The sequence below is a fragment of the Pocillopora verrucosa genome, chromosome 6 (genome assembly GCF_036669915.1).
Source record: "Pocillopora verrucosa isolate sample1 chromosome 6, ASM3666991v2, whole genome shotgun sequence".
NCBI lineage: Eukaryota > Metazoa > Cnidaria > Anthozoa > Scleractinia > Pocilloporidae > Pocillopora > Pocillopora verrucosa.
The window spans coordinates 21,047,299-21,063,131 of record NC_089317.1 but is presented as its reverse complement, the minus strand read 5'-3'; the positions used below and the strand labels follow the sequence as shown (position 1 = coordinate 21,063,131).

Below are 15,833 nucleotides of genomic sequence, written 5' to 3'. Positions count from 1 at the left end.
AGAGGACAGATTAGTTAAGAAATTGACAAAAAATAGTGTCGGGTTAGTTTTAAAAAAACTTCGGAAATACCTTGCGTAACTCAAAAAGAGAAGCTACAGGTATTCTATGGTCATTACAAGCGAAGTGAAATGGTCTGTGTGGCGAAACTGCGACTGAAGCGCATTAATTCATAGAAATGAGGTGAATAATTGATATCTCAAAGACGGTTAAGATGAGACCTGTAACGGTGGAAAAGTCTTCTTTTTAGATCTCTTGTAAATGGAGATAAGCCCAAAGTCGATGATGTGCAGAAGGAAAATAGGTTTCCAGGTTAAACCAATTGATCTATCACGGCGACAATGTCCTCATCAAAACTTAAGGTGTCCTCGGTTTACAATATCAGCTCGCCTGAATGAGACAAGAAAAGCTGACTGTGTTGGTAAAAATAAAATTTAAAAGAATTGAAAGATGAAAAATGATGAAACAATGACTACTATACCCGACCTTCCTTCCCCATTTAGAAATTGTTTTATTTGCAATATTCAACTGCTTATCCCAGCTTTTACAGTAAATTTTCTTTTAACTCGCTGTTACTCTCATTCACGGATTCACATAAAGGTTTGCTCTTTGAACCTTTTTTTTTTTTTAATTTTTGCTGTTATTTTAATCAATAATTCATGCTAATATTCTTTTCATACTGATTTTCAAATGACAAACATGCTCTCTATATATGCAAGAAGTTTATGTCACGTATTGAACAACCTGATAACACTTGATCAAAGGAGAGCCGATTCATTAAACATTCATATCCAAGATGAAAAGGATGAATAGGAAGAAGACACACAATTGAGCAGAACAAATTAAATTTATCTTTCTTTATTTTGGAAAGGACTATGATATAGTGTAAATAGAAATATCACGAAGAAATAATTTGACGTAATACTGCCATAATAATAGGACGGCAATCAAAAGAGTCAACAAAGACCGGTATTCCGAAAAAAGCTGTAGGATCCATCTGCCTTTTATGTTTCCTATATCGGCCAGGGATTTTGAATCCTTAAAAGATTAAATTATATGAGGCCATGAATATTCTTTGGCAAAAATCTGTGATACCTGAGTGCGCATTGTTTAGTTTTAAAAATGGAGAGAACAAAGAACTTTATTATTAAGTCTCGGGCCAATTTTACTGCTGTAAGGAACTTAAAGGAAGGGGTGGTAAAGTAGAATTCATTGAAAACTGGGGTTAACATTGAAAACAGACACAAATTCACCAAAAAATTGTAGTAGCATCTACTCATCAAAGAATTTGCAGCCTAGAACGTAATGAAAAAAATCGTCGTGGGCCAGCCCAGAAGAGCCTTCTTAAGACATAAGCACCTGGATAACTTATATGGTTTGGTTTCTATGATCTTCCCCGCTATTGCTCACTTTGTAAAATTTTCGACGTATTCATGCAAGGAGATGAGCTGGTGCAGCTACGGAGATCTTTGCTTCCACGACAAAGATCATGGAAACCCAAGTGAGGCTTAAAAGATCGTGTATTGTTCGTTGCACATTGGTTACCAAGTTGAAATGTCCCATATTAGAAGCATAAGAAACTCGTCCCGCTACCAGGACCATCTCGGTTACCCATCTTATTTTAAAAAAGGCCCATCCTGGGAACTTGTGCCAATACATCGACAGACTTATGTTAGTGTGTTAGTGTATGTATATACATTATAAATATGATTTGTAGTGACGTCAGTCATATTCTGAGAACTTCAGCTTCGAGTTTCTCGAAGTGCTTTTGGATTTGGGATAGCATTCTTTTTGCTGTTTCCAAGTCTTCTTGGATGGCTTCGCTTCTTCTTAGCTTCCGTTCCTTCACTGGTTCTACTGAGGGACATAAAAAGAAATAGGGCCCACAATCATGTCCGTCATCGAGGAAACAAAGTTCATAATGGAGTATTTTATCGCAACGATAATCTAAACGAATTAAAGCTTGCTTTGCTTTCTTTTGTTTGCTGTGGTGTGCACTGGAAGCGACAGCAGTCGACAGGAAACGGCTTTCAAGAATTTTTGCAGAAGTATTCAAAAGAAAAATGACGACTTTACCCAAGTGACAAGTATTGATAGAAAAAAAAGAGTGCGTTAACTGCTGTAGAGCGATGGTTGAGTCGATTCGATTGGCTCATTTAGCTGGTTTCTGTAGCATGACGCCACAGGAAGGTTTTCCTTAATCATTTCGTCAAGATTCCCTGAAATCTCACCGATTCCCATTTATACTCCTTAGTGGAGAGAGTAAAGAGTCCTTCCCACGAAAACCACACAGTGACTCGGTTACGTCATTCAGGTGGACCTCTCGACCTCGAATTCAGCGCACTAGCCATTGAGCGGGTGCGTTTCTTATGGACAGCGGCACACTTACCTGACATAATGTTATTATTGATTTCAGTCTTGCAGTTATTTCTGAGAATTTGCCAGAGTGTCCCAGTCATAAGCAAACCAGTAAGTATGCCGAGGGTTATGTACATGAAAACACTAAGAAATGAGGAAGACGTGTCGAACAAATTGACTTTCCTTGTTCGCTTTTGTTCCATTAGCTGAAAAAGACAAAAGTTGGTTTTTAGATGATCTTGTGAATATAATTCAATGCACGTTTGTGTCTTTTTACCTATGTCCTTGAGATGTGGTACAGTTACGCTGAGCTTAGTTACGCTTTCGTTGCAGAACTCGGGTTGGATTTCAGTTTGTTATAAAGGAAATACAAATTAAATGAAAGGGCGAGATTAAGTTAGACTAACTAAATGCCATTGGGTTAACTGGAATTTCGTTTATCCGTCAAAACTAAACGAGTACAAGGCAGAAGAAAAAATGAAAAACTAAATATAAGGGCAATGAAATGTTATTAGAGTTGATGTGGAGGAGATGGATGCGCTCTGTTTGGTTTAGGTTTGGTTTGGTAAATTTCTTTGTTATCATGCTAACTAGATACCGGTCTCTATCACAACAAGGTCACCTTCAGCCTCACTCCAAATCAAAGGCTTAGCAACTAAGTACACAACTATAAAATGAACTATTCCAGTGACATGTAATAATGAACTAAAAATTTTATAAGTTTATTTGTCTCTTAGGGGTATACGATCAGGAGTTTCAATTACTTTTCCATTATCGTAAAAAATGAATTCTGGATGATAATGTATGTTAGGTATAGACTACCCTTGCCACTTTTTATGGCGATGCGTAAACATGTAATGTGTCTAGAAAAACCTGTAGAAATTACAACGGCTCCACCTTGTAAGAAGAAGTGACAGTTTGAGTCAGCATCATGATATTTGGACGATAAAACTCCAAGCAACGAGCTAGTTCCCTGTTGTCCTCCGAAAAAAGCACTCCGATCTCCCTGGAGAGATCCAAGCTCTTGAGAGAGATAAGAGACTCCAGTTCACCTCTGGAGTGGTGATAGGAAGCAGTGTAGCGATCCAAGAAAATTCCTTCTACTTCCTTTGTTTTGACAGCCTTGATGATTTCGTCTATTTTTTCGTAAACTAAACGCAACAAATGAATAGAATTTTGAGACAAAAAGGTTATTTAAGTATCGAGAACAATTACTAAGCCATCACGGAAAGGCCTTGGGGGCATTGATTTCCTAAGAATTATAGTAGATGAATAGTTTTGTAAGATTCAGCTGTCTTTTTCTTTCTTTTTTTATTTTCAGGAATACAAATGCTTGCCTTCTCATTGACGGTTAAGTCTAGAGAATAATCAATGTTTCGTAATATCATTCTACCATTAGAATTTCAAATCACACCTGTCATAAGCGTCAACGAGCATAGTCTCTTACACATATGTTATATTTCAATTTCCCCTTTTTTATTATAGAGTATCGACTTTGACATTAAATGACGTAAGTCACTCTTCATTGGGTCGAGTCGGCTATTTATTGAGGTCACCTTTCGGGTGAGCATTTTGCTCAAGTGCATGTTGGTATTCAGTTCCATTGCCCAGCACCGCAACCTAACAAGCAATGAAAAAAAAATCAGCAAAAAACAAATAAATAAATAAGCCAAACAAACACAAGAAAAGACAAAAGCAGACTAACGGGAAAAAAAGTGAACTTTTTATGTTGATCTTCGTTTCAATGCAAAGATTGCACTCAAGAAAACGGACTATGTTTTTGCGGGTTATCATTTTCCACCTAGTGTTCAAGTGCTCCTGAATCGACAGAAGTCGTGACTCTCATTCACGATTCATACACTTAGTAGTACACTTATCCTTCTCCACTCATAATATATTCTTGAGTCATGAATGCATCAGTTTGCGGGTTATCATTTCTGCTTCACGATTCCGAATCGAATCGACGGTCGATTCGGACGGATCAACGAACGTTACTTTCGAGTATTATCAGCTAGTGAGTGTTGGATATATGTTTCCCCAAAAGTGTTCTAGTGGGTAAAATACCATCCGAAAAAAACATTGTTTTAAACCTTGAAAAGAAATCACAGAAATTAGAATTATTTAGTAATTTCATCTCAATCATGCGAACTGAAACAAATTTTCATAGCAAATACACCAACGAAAAAAGAAAATCGCTAGACTGCAAATTATAGCAACCTTTTTTACAGAGATGTTTCGTCATTTGGAACAGTAAGCTCCTTACTCAGAACATGAATGTAAAAAGGTGATTTCTACGGATTCCAACCTTAACACCTGCGAGACTGGTTGGTTCCAGATCCAGTGAAAGAGCCGTGAGAGAGGACGTGATGTGAGCCGAAAAAATTGTCATAAAGATCATTCCAATAAGGATCCATAAAGTGGAGAAAAGTCGTGCTGGAATGGACTTTGGAACTTTGTCACCGTATCTGTTTTAAAACATACTTTGATTGATAAAGAGAAAACGCTCAACGTAGACTGATGTTGAACATCATTAAACACAATGCCTATAGTTTCAGACTTCAAAGCATTAAACATAGTGTGGTGCAAACTAATATGTCCTTCCTAACCTTAAGTCACTTTTTTTTTTATCAATTCTCGAGCTGGATTAAGATTTGAGTGATAAAAATTGCATAGCATTTAAAGAAAATGAGCTAACACTGTTTAACATATGAAAGAAGAAACATCTTCAGCACCTTCATTTTTAGTATGTTGGAGCATACGTATATTACTACATTTTTAATCACGTGTACTCTCACTAAGCAAATAAAAAAATTTAACTGTAAATTGCATCACAAAAGAAAACGACTTCCAAGGCTATACTTCAGAGGAATTTAAGTAGTAAAATTCGCTCAAAGCCAAGATAATTAAATTGAAAATCTTTAAAAAATAGAAAAAGCTTGAGAAGGAAATAAACGCGTTTTGTCATCTCACCCTACAGTGGTGACAGAGACGAACGACCACCAGAATCCTTGCCAAGACCCTTGAATGAACTTTCGTGGAAACTCATCTTTGTTCCAGTATGTGTCCTTAATTCCGGAAAAAAAAGCACATAAAGGAAATGGGTGAATCATTCCAAAGATGCTTGGGATCATAAATGAGGTAAATTACCCCATTGTTTGTCGAGATGAAATGGTTTCTTCGATGGAAGAGCATAGGTTAAAGCACTTTCTGGGTTCTGTGGTATCCTTCTTCCCAAACCAACCCTAAAAATTGCAACACCCCTCCAAGCAAAAGAGCGATATCAAACCCTTGGCTTTTTAGAGAGAAAATGCTAGTTTACAACCGAAGTGTTACGAACTTACCAGAATCCACATAATGATCCCAGCAATGGCCGTGAGATTCAAAGTTATGGCCAACAAAGGCCAAGATTTTTGTATCGACTGAACGACGACAGCGAAAGCATTGGTTTCAAAATCATCACGAATAAAGTCCGTTCCTGGATAGTCACTGACTTTGAAAAAAAGAAATTCACCGTATTTCCGAGAATGCTGTTGCTCGAGCACAGGACAAGCCAAATCCACCTCATTTTTTCTCATCATATCTATCAACGTTTCCTCTCTGTGAACTTGAAACATTTTAAAGTGGTATATAACGGGATGAGCGTAAAGCACACCACATTCCACCATCGCGTAACGCATTAAAGTTTCTTGTATTAATCCATGAAAAACTTCGTAAATGGTAGAATCGTTCGAAGGTAAATATGTGTATGGAGGGTTTGAGATCCACGCTACTCTGATGAGTTTCACTGTTGTATTATCTTTCCCCGCCAAGGAAATAAGTGGATGCAGATCAGGTTTGTTCGCATTGCTTTCTAGAGCAGTGGTCAAGATGACAAGGGTGGCAAAAATGAGTTGAAATACAGCAGCTATGATTATGTTGCGCCATTCCATTTCCAATTGTTGCTCTAAAAGGAGCTAAGATCATATTGGATACGATAAATATAAATATATCAACATCTTACTCATTTTCAGAGAAGCGTCTACGCCACAACAAAGACATATCACATGAAAACTCTTTCTTCGAAATACGAGATTATAGATACTGTGTATGAATAAGCTTACCTCTTAATTCGTATGACTACTTTCGCTATCCGGGTTTCGGGCTTTACTATATACATAATTAATGCTTCGCTAAAGACTTTATTTCCCCTTTTATTGTTTCGTTTAACATCTGTTGGTTAATTTGAGAACATCCTAGAAGGTTCAACCATTGATTATTGCGTGCTTTTAATCATGACAAAAATCTTCCATGCTGGGAGGAGCAATAATCCTAAAATACTTTAAAATTCGTGAATCATGAAAAGAGACTCCTGCGATTCAAATCAATCATGTTAACAAAGATGCAAAGGGTGTTTTGAGGCGAAAATTGTAAATAGCATCGGAACTCTGTAGAGAAACATAAAATAAAAAATTGGTTTATCATAAAAGAAAACTGTGGGATTTCTATACGACGATGCTTCACTATTTTCTTATGGGAAAATAACCAACAGCGACAAATACAGAGCAAAATTAAAATGCAATTAAATGCAAACAAGAAACATATGTGCTACCTCTCTTTTATTTTCCGGTTTTCCTTGATAGATTTGAGAGGTAAATCGTTTGTAAGTCATTCTCGGCCTTGGAGAAAATATGGCAAACTTTTGTTTCAACTTCATTGGCTTTGTTTGGACTCATTCTAGAAATGTATTTAGTAGAAAGGACAGATGTAATAATGTACATAACATGTTCTTGTAATCATGTGGAAAATTTGTTTATTTCCGCTTCAGGGTTGTTGAAGTGTTTCAGCATCTGAAGAAGATCTCTCGCTGCTTTCCTATCCTTATTAATGCATGCTCAGCCTCGTCGCTGCTCTTGTTGCAAAGCATCTCTCCTCCAGCATAAGATAAAGGATTCTTATTGAACTGATCATGTTCTCGTTCACATTAACAGTCCTAGAGTTTTTTCATTTCTTATTTCAACTAGTAACTCAGTAGTGTTCATAGCTGCGAGGATCTTTTATATTCGTTTTTTCACCGCAGTGCATATGTATGATTTTCATGACTACAATCATTATTCATCACTTGGACGGTTTATTTAGAGTTGGCTTGTTAGCTCAGTTGGTAGAGCGCTGCATCGGTATCGCAGAGGTCGTGGGTTCAAATACCGTATGGGCCAAAAAATTTTTTCAGGTCTTATTTCAATTACCAGCTCAGTAGTGTTCATAGCTGCGAGGATCTCTTATATTCGTTTCTTCACCGCAGTGCAGATATATGATTTTCATATATCTACAATCATTAGTCCCAAAGAAGTTTTACTTAAATCCGATAAATCTAGATTTGCGTAAACTTTGTATCAGTTGTAATTTCATTTGCTGCCTCAGTGATTTAGCATACCGATCCTATTGTATCAACATTCACATTACTGTATCGAGCTTTCTATTTTAGCCTTGCCGACTGCAAAAAAATGTATTTACGGTAAACCAATAATCAAGAAATATTATTTTCGGTTCACTAATGTTAAGTTCAACCTTAAACTGTGAGCCTTCTAGTCTTAACATAAAACTACAGTCTCACCAAATTTATCTTTTTCCTTGATTTTTCGTGAATTTGCTTTCCTTCTCATGATCAAATAGTTCCAATGAGTATCAAAGCCAGAAAAATTCCAAATGAAGTGCCATTCTTACTGAAAAAACTATCTCAGTTAACTAAACAATTATCCTCATAATAACTATATTATAAGCTGAAAACTAACTGCGTTTTGACTGGTTCTCATTTATGATACATTGGGAAGATAGACGAATATACGACGTCAGCATTAGCAACATTTTGCTTTTTCATCATATAAATCAAATAGATTCCATGTTGCCGTAGGTCTGTGAAATAGAAGATCACAGTAGACGTAAAAATGTGGTTAGAACATCGGTGCATGACACAATTGGCTGCACCTCCTGTGATCTATTACTGAACAAATGTACGGAAACATGGAATCGATTTGTTACATGGATTAACAGCTTTTCTGATCAGTGTCATTTCAGTCTAATATTAAAAACTTTGGACTCCAGTTTGTCAAACTGTTCCTGTGTGGTGCGCAGGAGCCGTCGCATTACTTCAAGTTCGGCGCGAACTGTATCTCCTTCTAAGACCCGTCCTTTATTAATGACTTCATCTGCGAAAAAGAAAAATCGTAATTTAAAAACTGCGTTTATCGTTCCATGGTACAATGTTAAACATTGAAGTTACCAGAAGATACTCGCTGTACTCAACAGTCACTGCGATCACAGCACGAATTGAATTTATCATCATAGGCTTTTTTATTCTCAAAGTTTTTCACTTTGCAGTCGCATTTACAACAAGTAGAAACCAGTAATTCACCCTCATTATAGAGACATAGTATAACTACAGAGATGTGGTAGAGATTTCCACTCGAATGCAACTGGTAAAGTATTCTTTAAGTTTTCATGTTATATCATATTTTCTTTTGCCTTCGTCGTTAAACATTTTTAGCTTTTTACTTTTTAAATTTACATAATGACATTTTTCCTTACGTTATCTTCATTATTTGAAATTAATACAAATATGAACAAATTTTTGGGGAATATGCTCAACACAAGTTCTCTACATATCAGTGTTTTTTGAAGTTTTTTTGAAACACAGAAGGATTGAATCTCTATCAATCCGTCCCAAAAAGGCCCTCATCTTTAAGAACAGAGATGAAGATTTTGGTCAAGCGTATCTCTTGCCTTCCATCTTCATTTCCGTTTTGCTGATCTCTACTTTTTATTTAACAATTATTCACCTTAGAGGAGGTGAAGAGTGACGAATACCTGCATAGCGGCGAAGTGGCGAGGTAAATATCCACCACTTTTAACGACACTGAGGTGAATAATTGTTTAGTTTATACCCCAAAGATAAAAAACAAGTTATTTATTTCAATATACCGAAAAATGGTCGGACATTAAACTACTGACGCGCGATTTTGTCTCATCTACCTCTCGGAGGTAGAGAGTACTTGTTATTCACTTCCGAATTAGCCAATCAGTGCGCGCGAAAAGTTCTCTTCAGCTGCGTGGTATGTATTAATTTATATTAAAGCTGACTTTTAAAGAAAATTGATCAACACGCTCACCCACGTGCATGGTGACATTTCCTTTTCCTTTTCCTTTTCCTTTTCCTTTCAGTCTAATGAGCACTTCCCACGACATACCAATAACAAGCAAAATAGCCAACACTCCAAGTGATGTATACATGGAATTTCTGACGAACGGGGAGGATTCGTCAAAGAGATTGAAGCTTGTCGGAGGCCTTTCTTGTGTTAGCTAATTATGAAATGAAACCATGAAATAACATATGATATCCTTTGCTTTATGGTTAGTTGTTATTTTTTGGTTGGTTTTTCTGTTTGTTAATTCCTTACTTGGCACACGGTTACTACAACGCTGCCGCTGACTTCACGTGTGTTATTAACATTGCTTGTCATATCGCACTTTACCGTACAGCACAAGCACCACTTACATTAACAACTTTACTTGATTCTACTCGTAGTATTGAGAAATCGGTGAACTGTGCATAAAGACTCCAGAAATTTGATACCAAAATTATGTCTTTTTTCTTTACTTTAAAGATTACCTTGTATGAGTCAGTAATGCCTTGAACCGATCTCCATATGTCTGAACGGAAATTGTTTGTTAAGCACTCGGCAAGCGCCTTTCGGTTCTTATGAAACAGCGCTCCTATGTCTCTTTGTAGATCTAACTTCTTCACAGTTATAAGGGATTCCAGTTTGCCATCTCTTTGATAATAGGAAGCAGCGTAGCGGTCTAATAACATTCCGTTGACTTGCTTTGATTCCAGTGCTTCAATGGCGTCATTGATGCTGTTAAACACTACGAAGACGGAACAATAGATGACGTCTCTTAAAATAATTTTTTTTATTGTTTTTAATGCTGTTTTGGTAAAAAATATGTTATTTCTTGCATTCGTCATAAATGCTTTAAAATTAAAGCAGATGCTGGCAACGCAGCGCAAATATGCAGTCCAGAGCTTTGAAATTGTGCTTTTCTTGGTAAAATTTCGATTGCAGAAGTTTCATGTTTTTCGAAGTTTTGCTCCAATTTGGCAACAAAAAGGAACATAATTTTTTTTTGTGTTATACTCATCGACTAAATTTTTTTATCTCTCTTATTGTATTTATGCACACGACGCTTTTGACATTACTGAACCTAGCAGCATGCAGGACGCACATCACATGCATTTGTCTGAACCAAGTTATACCCCTAACTCACCACAGAGTCTTAGATACGACTCCTTATGGGGACTCAGAATCGTTTGTTTTTGCTTTGCTATTGACGAAATAAAAAATATCTTTCTCTATTTCATTACCGAGATCAAAAAGTTACCAAGAATTAACAACTTCATAATTCTGTTTATTATATATGTCAATATCTAGTTTAGCTAAATTGATTTCTCATTGACCTTTCGGACGTGCATTTTCCTCCAGCGCATGTTGGTATTCGGTTCCATTGCTCAACACTGCAACCTAAGGATAAAGCGCAAAATAACATTCATGGTAATTTGGACAGATTAAATTCCACATGACTTTTCTTACTTGAAAGACTCCAAAGAAAATGCGTTAGTAATAAAACCAAGAACAGCACATATACAAAGAATCACAGATAAATGTTTTAAGTCTAGTGAGCCCCATTTGTAGAAAGTGCCGTACTATGATAGGAAGTTTATGTTATCCCTTTTGGCTACTTTTTTCTTTTACATGGCCCTTGTTTTTTATGGATAGTCAATTACTAAAATAGAGACAATTCTCTGTATAAGTTTCTTGGAGTCGGCAGGGTTGTAAAACAGATGCCTTGTTATAGCTCATTATAACTGATGTAATGCAATTTCAAATTATCTGCACTAACATCAACGGCATCAAGGCTTGTTGGTTCTAGATGCAAAGAAAGAGCTGTCAATGCAGATGTTACATTTGCCGTGAAGACAGCCATGATTATAAGGCTAAACTGGATCCAGATGACCGAGAATATACGAGCCAGAACCGATTTTGGAGCCTTGTCTCCATATCTAGCAAAGAACAAACAGAAAATACGTTTTTATAAAACGTGTGATCAGTTTCGTGTGCGTGTGGGGGTAGGAGAACATTAGCTCGGAGAGTGCATATGCGATTAACTGCTCGACCTCCCCTGTCGTGAATTAATAAGCTAAATTGATTATGGGAAGTCTAAAGTCAGTGGTTATACTTTTACTGACTAATTAGCTAAAGCTGAAGCATTGTGACAGATTTTCGGGAAGCACTCTAGCAGTACAATGCATGAATTTTGCCCGGTCCTCGCCAGAAGAGGGGAAAATCTGCATGAAATACATCTTAAGAAATGAAAAGTTACCTGATCAATATGTAACTGAAACCTCAATTAAGATTTGGGATAAATCCTAATACTTAGAGCTCTCCTCACCCTACGGTTGTCATGGAAATGAAAGACCACCAAAAACCATCCCAGGAGCCTCTGAAGAATGAACGCGAAAACTCTTCACTGTTCCAATATGAATCCTAGGATTTCAAATATAGTTATTGGCTAAAGGAAGATTAATGAATAAAGGAGGTAAGTTTCTAAAGAAACTGTGGTGCTGCGTCGGTGGGAGAGTATAACAGGGTAATTTAGTATCATCAACTGAGTTGACAACGTAAATTAGCTTTCGTAAAGAGTTTCGAGTGCTAGCCCTTTGTCAAAGCAATGTTGGTTCTCGCACGGGTGTACATTAAAATCACTGATCATATTAAATATCCATTATCAATGGTCATTGACCCTCTTGATATGGTCATAATTGGACTTGTTTTTGTAAGTCAAAATCTCACCAATGCAGTCCAAACATCGAGCCGAAGGGTACTAAACTATTGTATAGTTTCGAAAATGCGTCTGCAGCATGTTATTGTTAAGATTGAATGTATCAGACAAACAAAGCAAAGCCGCAGTTAGATATTTAGTGAGATCGAATAAACTTGTTGATTTTTGATGTTACTTTTCCATTGGTTCTTAAGGCTTAGCTTCATGTGGAACTTAAAGAAACGCCTCTTACGGAACACCCGCTGAGTTACTTCAAAAACGCTGTATGAGTTCAGGGGATAATGTAATTTAAAGGGAGATAGAAATAGAAGGAACTTCTTTAGCTCGCATTTGTGTGGGTAGGAAGTTGGCAAGACCCTTAAAATCAGGAGTAGAGTAATACTTACAAGTACCCAGATGATAATTCCAGCTATGGCCGTGAGGATCAGTGTAAAGGCAAGCAAAGGCCAAGACTTCAGCAAAGAATTAAATACTACAATGATAGCTCTGGTTTCCTCTTCAGCCGCTGTTATGTATTCGGTCCCGGGATAATTAAGCACTTTGAAAAATAGAAACTCACTGTAATGCTCATCGTGTTGTTGTTTGAATATGGGAGCAGCTATGTGCGCTTCGTCTTGCCTCAACAGCTCGATCATTTCAAATTCACTTTGAGCTTTCTTTGTTCTCACATTGTAACTGTATCTGTAGTTTTCATCGGTATAATCACATTCAGAAATCAAATACTTTAAAACTGCATCTCGAAACAACCCAGCAACTTCGTCTTGAATGGATTCGTTAGAAGGGGAATTTAAAAATGGAGGTCTTTCAATCCAGGCTACGGTGAGATTCAGCTGGTGAATAGGTTTTTTTCTCCAATGGCGTGTCGATGAGTTGGCTTCCGCAGAAGTACCTCGGAAATGAGAACCGGCAATTCCAATGACAACAAATGCAAATATGTTAAACAAGTAAGCCATATGAAGATCTAATAATAGAAACAGAATAATTTGTTTTCCATATTTTGAATCGACTAGGAATTCAAGTAAGTGTGATAACGACCTCTTTAAATGTACTCTGCAAGGTCAAGCCAAAGATTTTCGTTTGTATGAAGTTTGTGTTTGCTCTCCATCTGATTAGTTAACCATAGTTTTCGGCCTACTCTCACACCTTTTTTTTGCGACACGCTCCGACTTAGCAAGCTGTTTTTTCAACAAAATTTCATTCTATTTTCAGAAATATTTCTCTACGATGCTTCTCCACGATGATTTACAAAATTCAAAAGCGAAGTCTGAAGTTCGATGGTGCTTAGCTCATTAAATTGATACTGTCAATATTTATTTATATTAAGGGGAAAATCATTTCGTAGAGAATATACACCTATAGTGAACCAAGCTTTTCGCTACTCTTTCATCGTTTTGTTTTTGGAGTATGCTATAAAATTATGCAAACATCATTAGTGTCATTCAAGATTATAACATAGCTAGTAAATTTGTCGAATCAAATTCAATCGCGTAAGCGTGCTTCATATTCCTATTGGGCACGCTCATGACGTCAGCAAACAAATCCCTCGAGAAAAAAAATTTATCCGCGATTCTTTACTTTGGGATTTTACTATTAAAAAACTGGTTAAGACTTCGGCGACAATTTAAGCTAGACGTGGAAAGTTATGAGCCAGCTGATGAGGAAGAACTGCCTACTTTTTCTTTGGGAATGGAGTTTTTAACTCCCCCAAAAGAACGAGTTCATTTACACGCATGAATTCACCTGTCAGTTTTTTGACCAATCTAAGATAAGATCGTTTTCAGCGTAGCAAAATGTTTTCCTGAAACAAAATCATCAACGCGCTGAAGCATAGCAAAGGGAATATTAACCCTTTTAGAACATTTAAACCATCGGGTTGAAAATGTTATAAAACGATTGGTTCATACATCAGCTGTGCGTTCATTGCCGAGAGCCGGTAGTTCCAATGACAACAAATGCAAATATGTTAAACAAGTAAGCCATACGAAGATCCATGAATAGAAACAGAATAATTTGTTTGCTATGTCTTCAATCGACTAAGAATGCAACTAAGTGTGATAACGACCTCTTTAAATGTACTCTGCAAGGTCAAGCCAAAGGTTTTCGTTTGTGTTTGCTCTCCATCTGATTAGCCAACCATAATTTTCGGCCTGCTCTCACAACTTTTTTCGGCGACACGCTCCAACTTAGCAGGCTGGTTTTTTCAACAAGAAGCTAAAGTTGCTCGAGGCTACACCTCGAGCAAGTTTTACGCATCTTTCGTGCTCTCCAAACTTTCCGCATGCTTCATATCTCGATGAACGCATGCTGACGTATGAACCAATTGTTAATTAATTTTTCATCGTTAGCTTCGAATAAATACTCAAAATGGAATGCTTTTAAGCGGATGGAATATAACTTAACCTCTTTTCATCATTTTATCTTATCTTCAGCGTCTGTTACTAATCCGGGAGAGGAAATATAAAACATCGTGGTATCATTGCAGATGAAAGAGAGCAGATGTTTTAACAAGCTAGTGGTGCAAATTGGACTCACTCTGCCTTTACGTTTTTAATAAATTAGATCCATTTCTACTTTTTTTAATTGCGTGAGCCCAAGTTAATGATCTCAGCATTTTAAATTCCTGATAAAAAAGGATTGTATATTTCATAGTTTGATACACTGATTTCTTCTTTTTTGAGTTTTGTACCACAATAGGCTTCATTAATAGTAAAAAGGAAATAGTTACCTTTACACTTGGCTTTAGGAGTGATCGGATGAGAATTCTACGCCCTTCTCTTGATTTGCAAATAAATGAAAACACCAAGTATCAATTACACTTGCTGACAGGTAATTGACGGTTTAAAATCAAAATGCTAGGGCCGGTTATTTACACGAGGTCTAACCCAAACCGCGGTTTTACAAAAGCAGTGGGCCGTAGGTTTTCTCTGTAAAAGGGTTGTTTCCATGAAATAAATGTTTAGTTCCACTGTTAGCTTTCGGTCCTCTTAACACTGTTCACAAAAATAAATTGACCCTTAAAGTTGGTCATCAAAAAATGGTCGGGCAAATCTTTGACCATCTCTTGGATGAGATAACTTATACAGAATGAGAGGCTCCGATGTGACACCAAGTCATATCTGGACCTTTCAGTGACCAATAGAAAGACTAATATATGACTGATCGATGAATAAGTTTAAGACTCACCTGACAGTGTTAATATGTAGAACGAACCAACTTTCTATTTTCGTCTTCTTGTTTCATGTTTTCTCTTTCTAAGTCAGCTGCATGACGACTCCCGTATCTTGCTGGGGTGATTATTACTTGTCACAATCACATAGAGAATTACTAATATCGAAGTGGGGCGCTGACTAAATAATTCAAACATCTCTTTTTGTTTAATTGAGGGTATTGTACTGAGTCTATTTTTTCAAGATTGAAATTTTTAGAGCATTTCAGGTAATCACTATAATTTTCATTTTGAAATTCATAAAAAAAACGAGCGGCGTGCGGAGATGTGCCTTAGGTGTAGTGTTTTGATTAGGGACCAACAAATTAAAGCAGCAAGCCTCGAGCTAGATGGTCGTAAGATTAACTGACGAACTTTAATCTCGTCGTTGATTGAATGAAA

General features: G+C 36.8%; 2 protein-coding genes across 3 annotated transcripts; both read right to left on the bottom strand.

The window, feature by feature from the left end:
• Nucleotides 1-270: 270 nt before the first annotated feature.
• On the bottom strand, nucleotides 271-6,285 carry LOC131776374 (uncharacterized). 2 transcript variants are annotated; one of them, XM_066168753.1, is made up of 8 exons: nucleotides 5,698-6,285; nucleotides 5,327-5,421; nucleotides 4,662-4,821; nucleotides 3,913-3,976; nucleotides 3,254-3,507; nucleotides 2,388-2,562; nucleotides 1,696-1,855; nucleotides 271-388 (listed from the first exon to the last, which is right to left on the bottom strand). In XM_066168753.1, exons 1-7 carry the CDS (start codon nucleotides 6,283-6,285, stop codon nucleotides 1,725-1,727), a joined length of 1,467 nt encoding a protein of 488 aa, XP_066024850.1. In that variant the 3' UTR covers nucleotides 271-388; nucleotides 1,696-1,724. The 2 variants fall into 2 exon arrangements, with proteins under 2 accessions (XP_066024850.1, XP_066024849.1); XM_066168752.1 differs by lacking the exon at nucleotides 271-388 and having other exon boundaries at nucleotides 879-1,855.
• Nucleotides 6,286-7,543: 1,258 nt separating this feature from the next.
• Nucleotides 7,544-15,076, bottom strand: LOC131776376 (uncharacterized). Its single transcript, XM_059092551.2, has 8 exons — nucleotides 14,952-15,076; nucleotides 12,613-13,187; nucleotides 11,837-11,931; nucleotides 11,288-11,447; nucleotides 10,845-10,908; nucleotides 9,999-10,255; nucleotides 9,499-9,688; nucleotides 7,544-8,538 (listed from the first exon to the last, which is right to left on the bottom strand). The coding sequence occupies exons 2-8, from the start codon at nucleotides 13,177-13,179 to the stop codon at nucleotides 8,399-8,401; spliced, it is 1,473 nt and encodes a 490-aa protein (XP_058948534.2). The 5' UTR covers nucleotides 13,180-13,187; nucleotides 14,952-15,076; the 3' UTR covers nucleotides 7,544-8,398.
• Nucleotides 15,077-15,833: the final 757 nt, after the last annotated feature.

What these genes read in the sequence shown, in the direction of transcription:
- LOC131776374 (XM_066168753.1), bottom strand. Translation starts at nt 6,285, where the DNA reads ATGGAATGGCGCAACATAATCATAGCTGCTGTATTTCAACTCATTTTT. An exon ending in GTCTCTGTCACCACTGTAGG is followed by an intron (nt 4,822 to 5,326) that starts GTGAGATGACAA and finishes GTTTTAAAACAG; the next exon opens with ATACGGTGACAAAGTTCCAA. An exon ending in CTGTCACTTCTTCTTACAAG is followed by an intron (nt 2,563 to 3,253) that starts GTGGAGCCGTTG and finishes TGTCTTTTTCAG; the next exon opens with CTAATGGAACAAAAGCGAAC.
- LOC131776376 (XM_059092551.2), bottom strand. Translation starts at nt 13,179, where the DNA reads ATGGCTTACTTGTTTAACATATTTGCATTTGTTGTCATTGGAATTGCC. An exon ending in ATTTCCATGACAACCGTAGG is followed by an intron (nt 11,448 to 11,836) that starts GTGAGGAGAGCT and finishes GTTCTTTGCTAG; the next exon opens with ATATGGAGACAAGGCTCCAA. An exon ending in GGAAAATGCACGTCCGAAAG is followed by an intron (nt 10,256 to 10,844) that starts GTCAATGAGAAA and finishes CCGTCTTCGTAG; the next exon opens with TGTTTAACAGCATCAATGAC.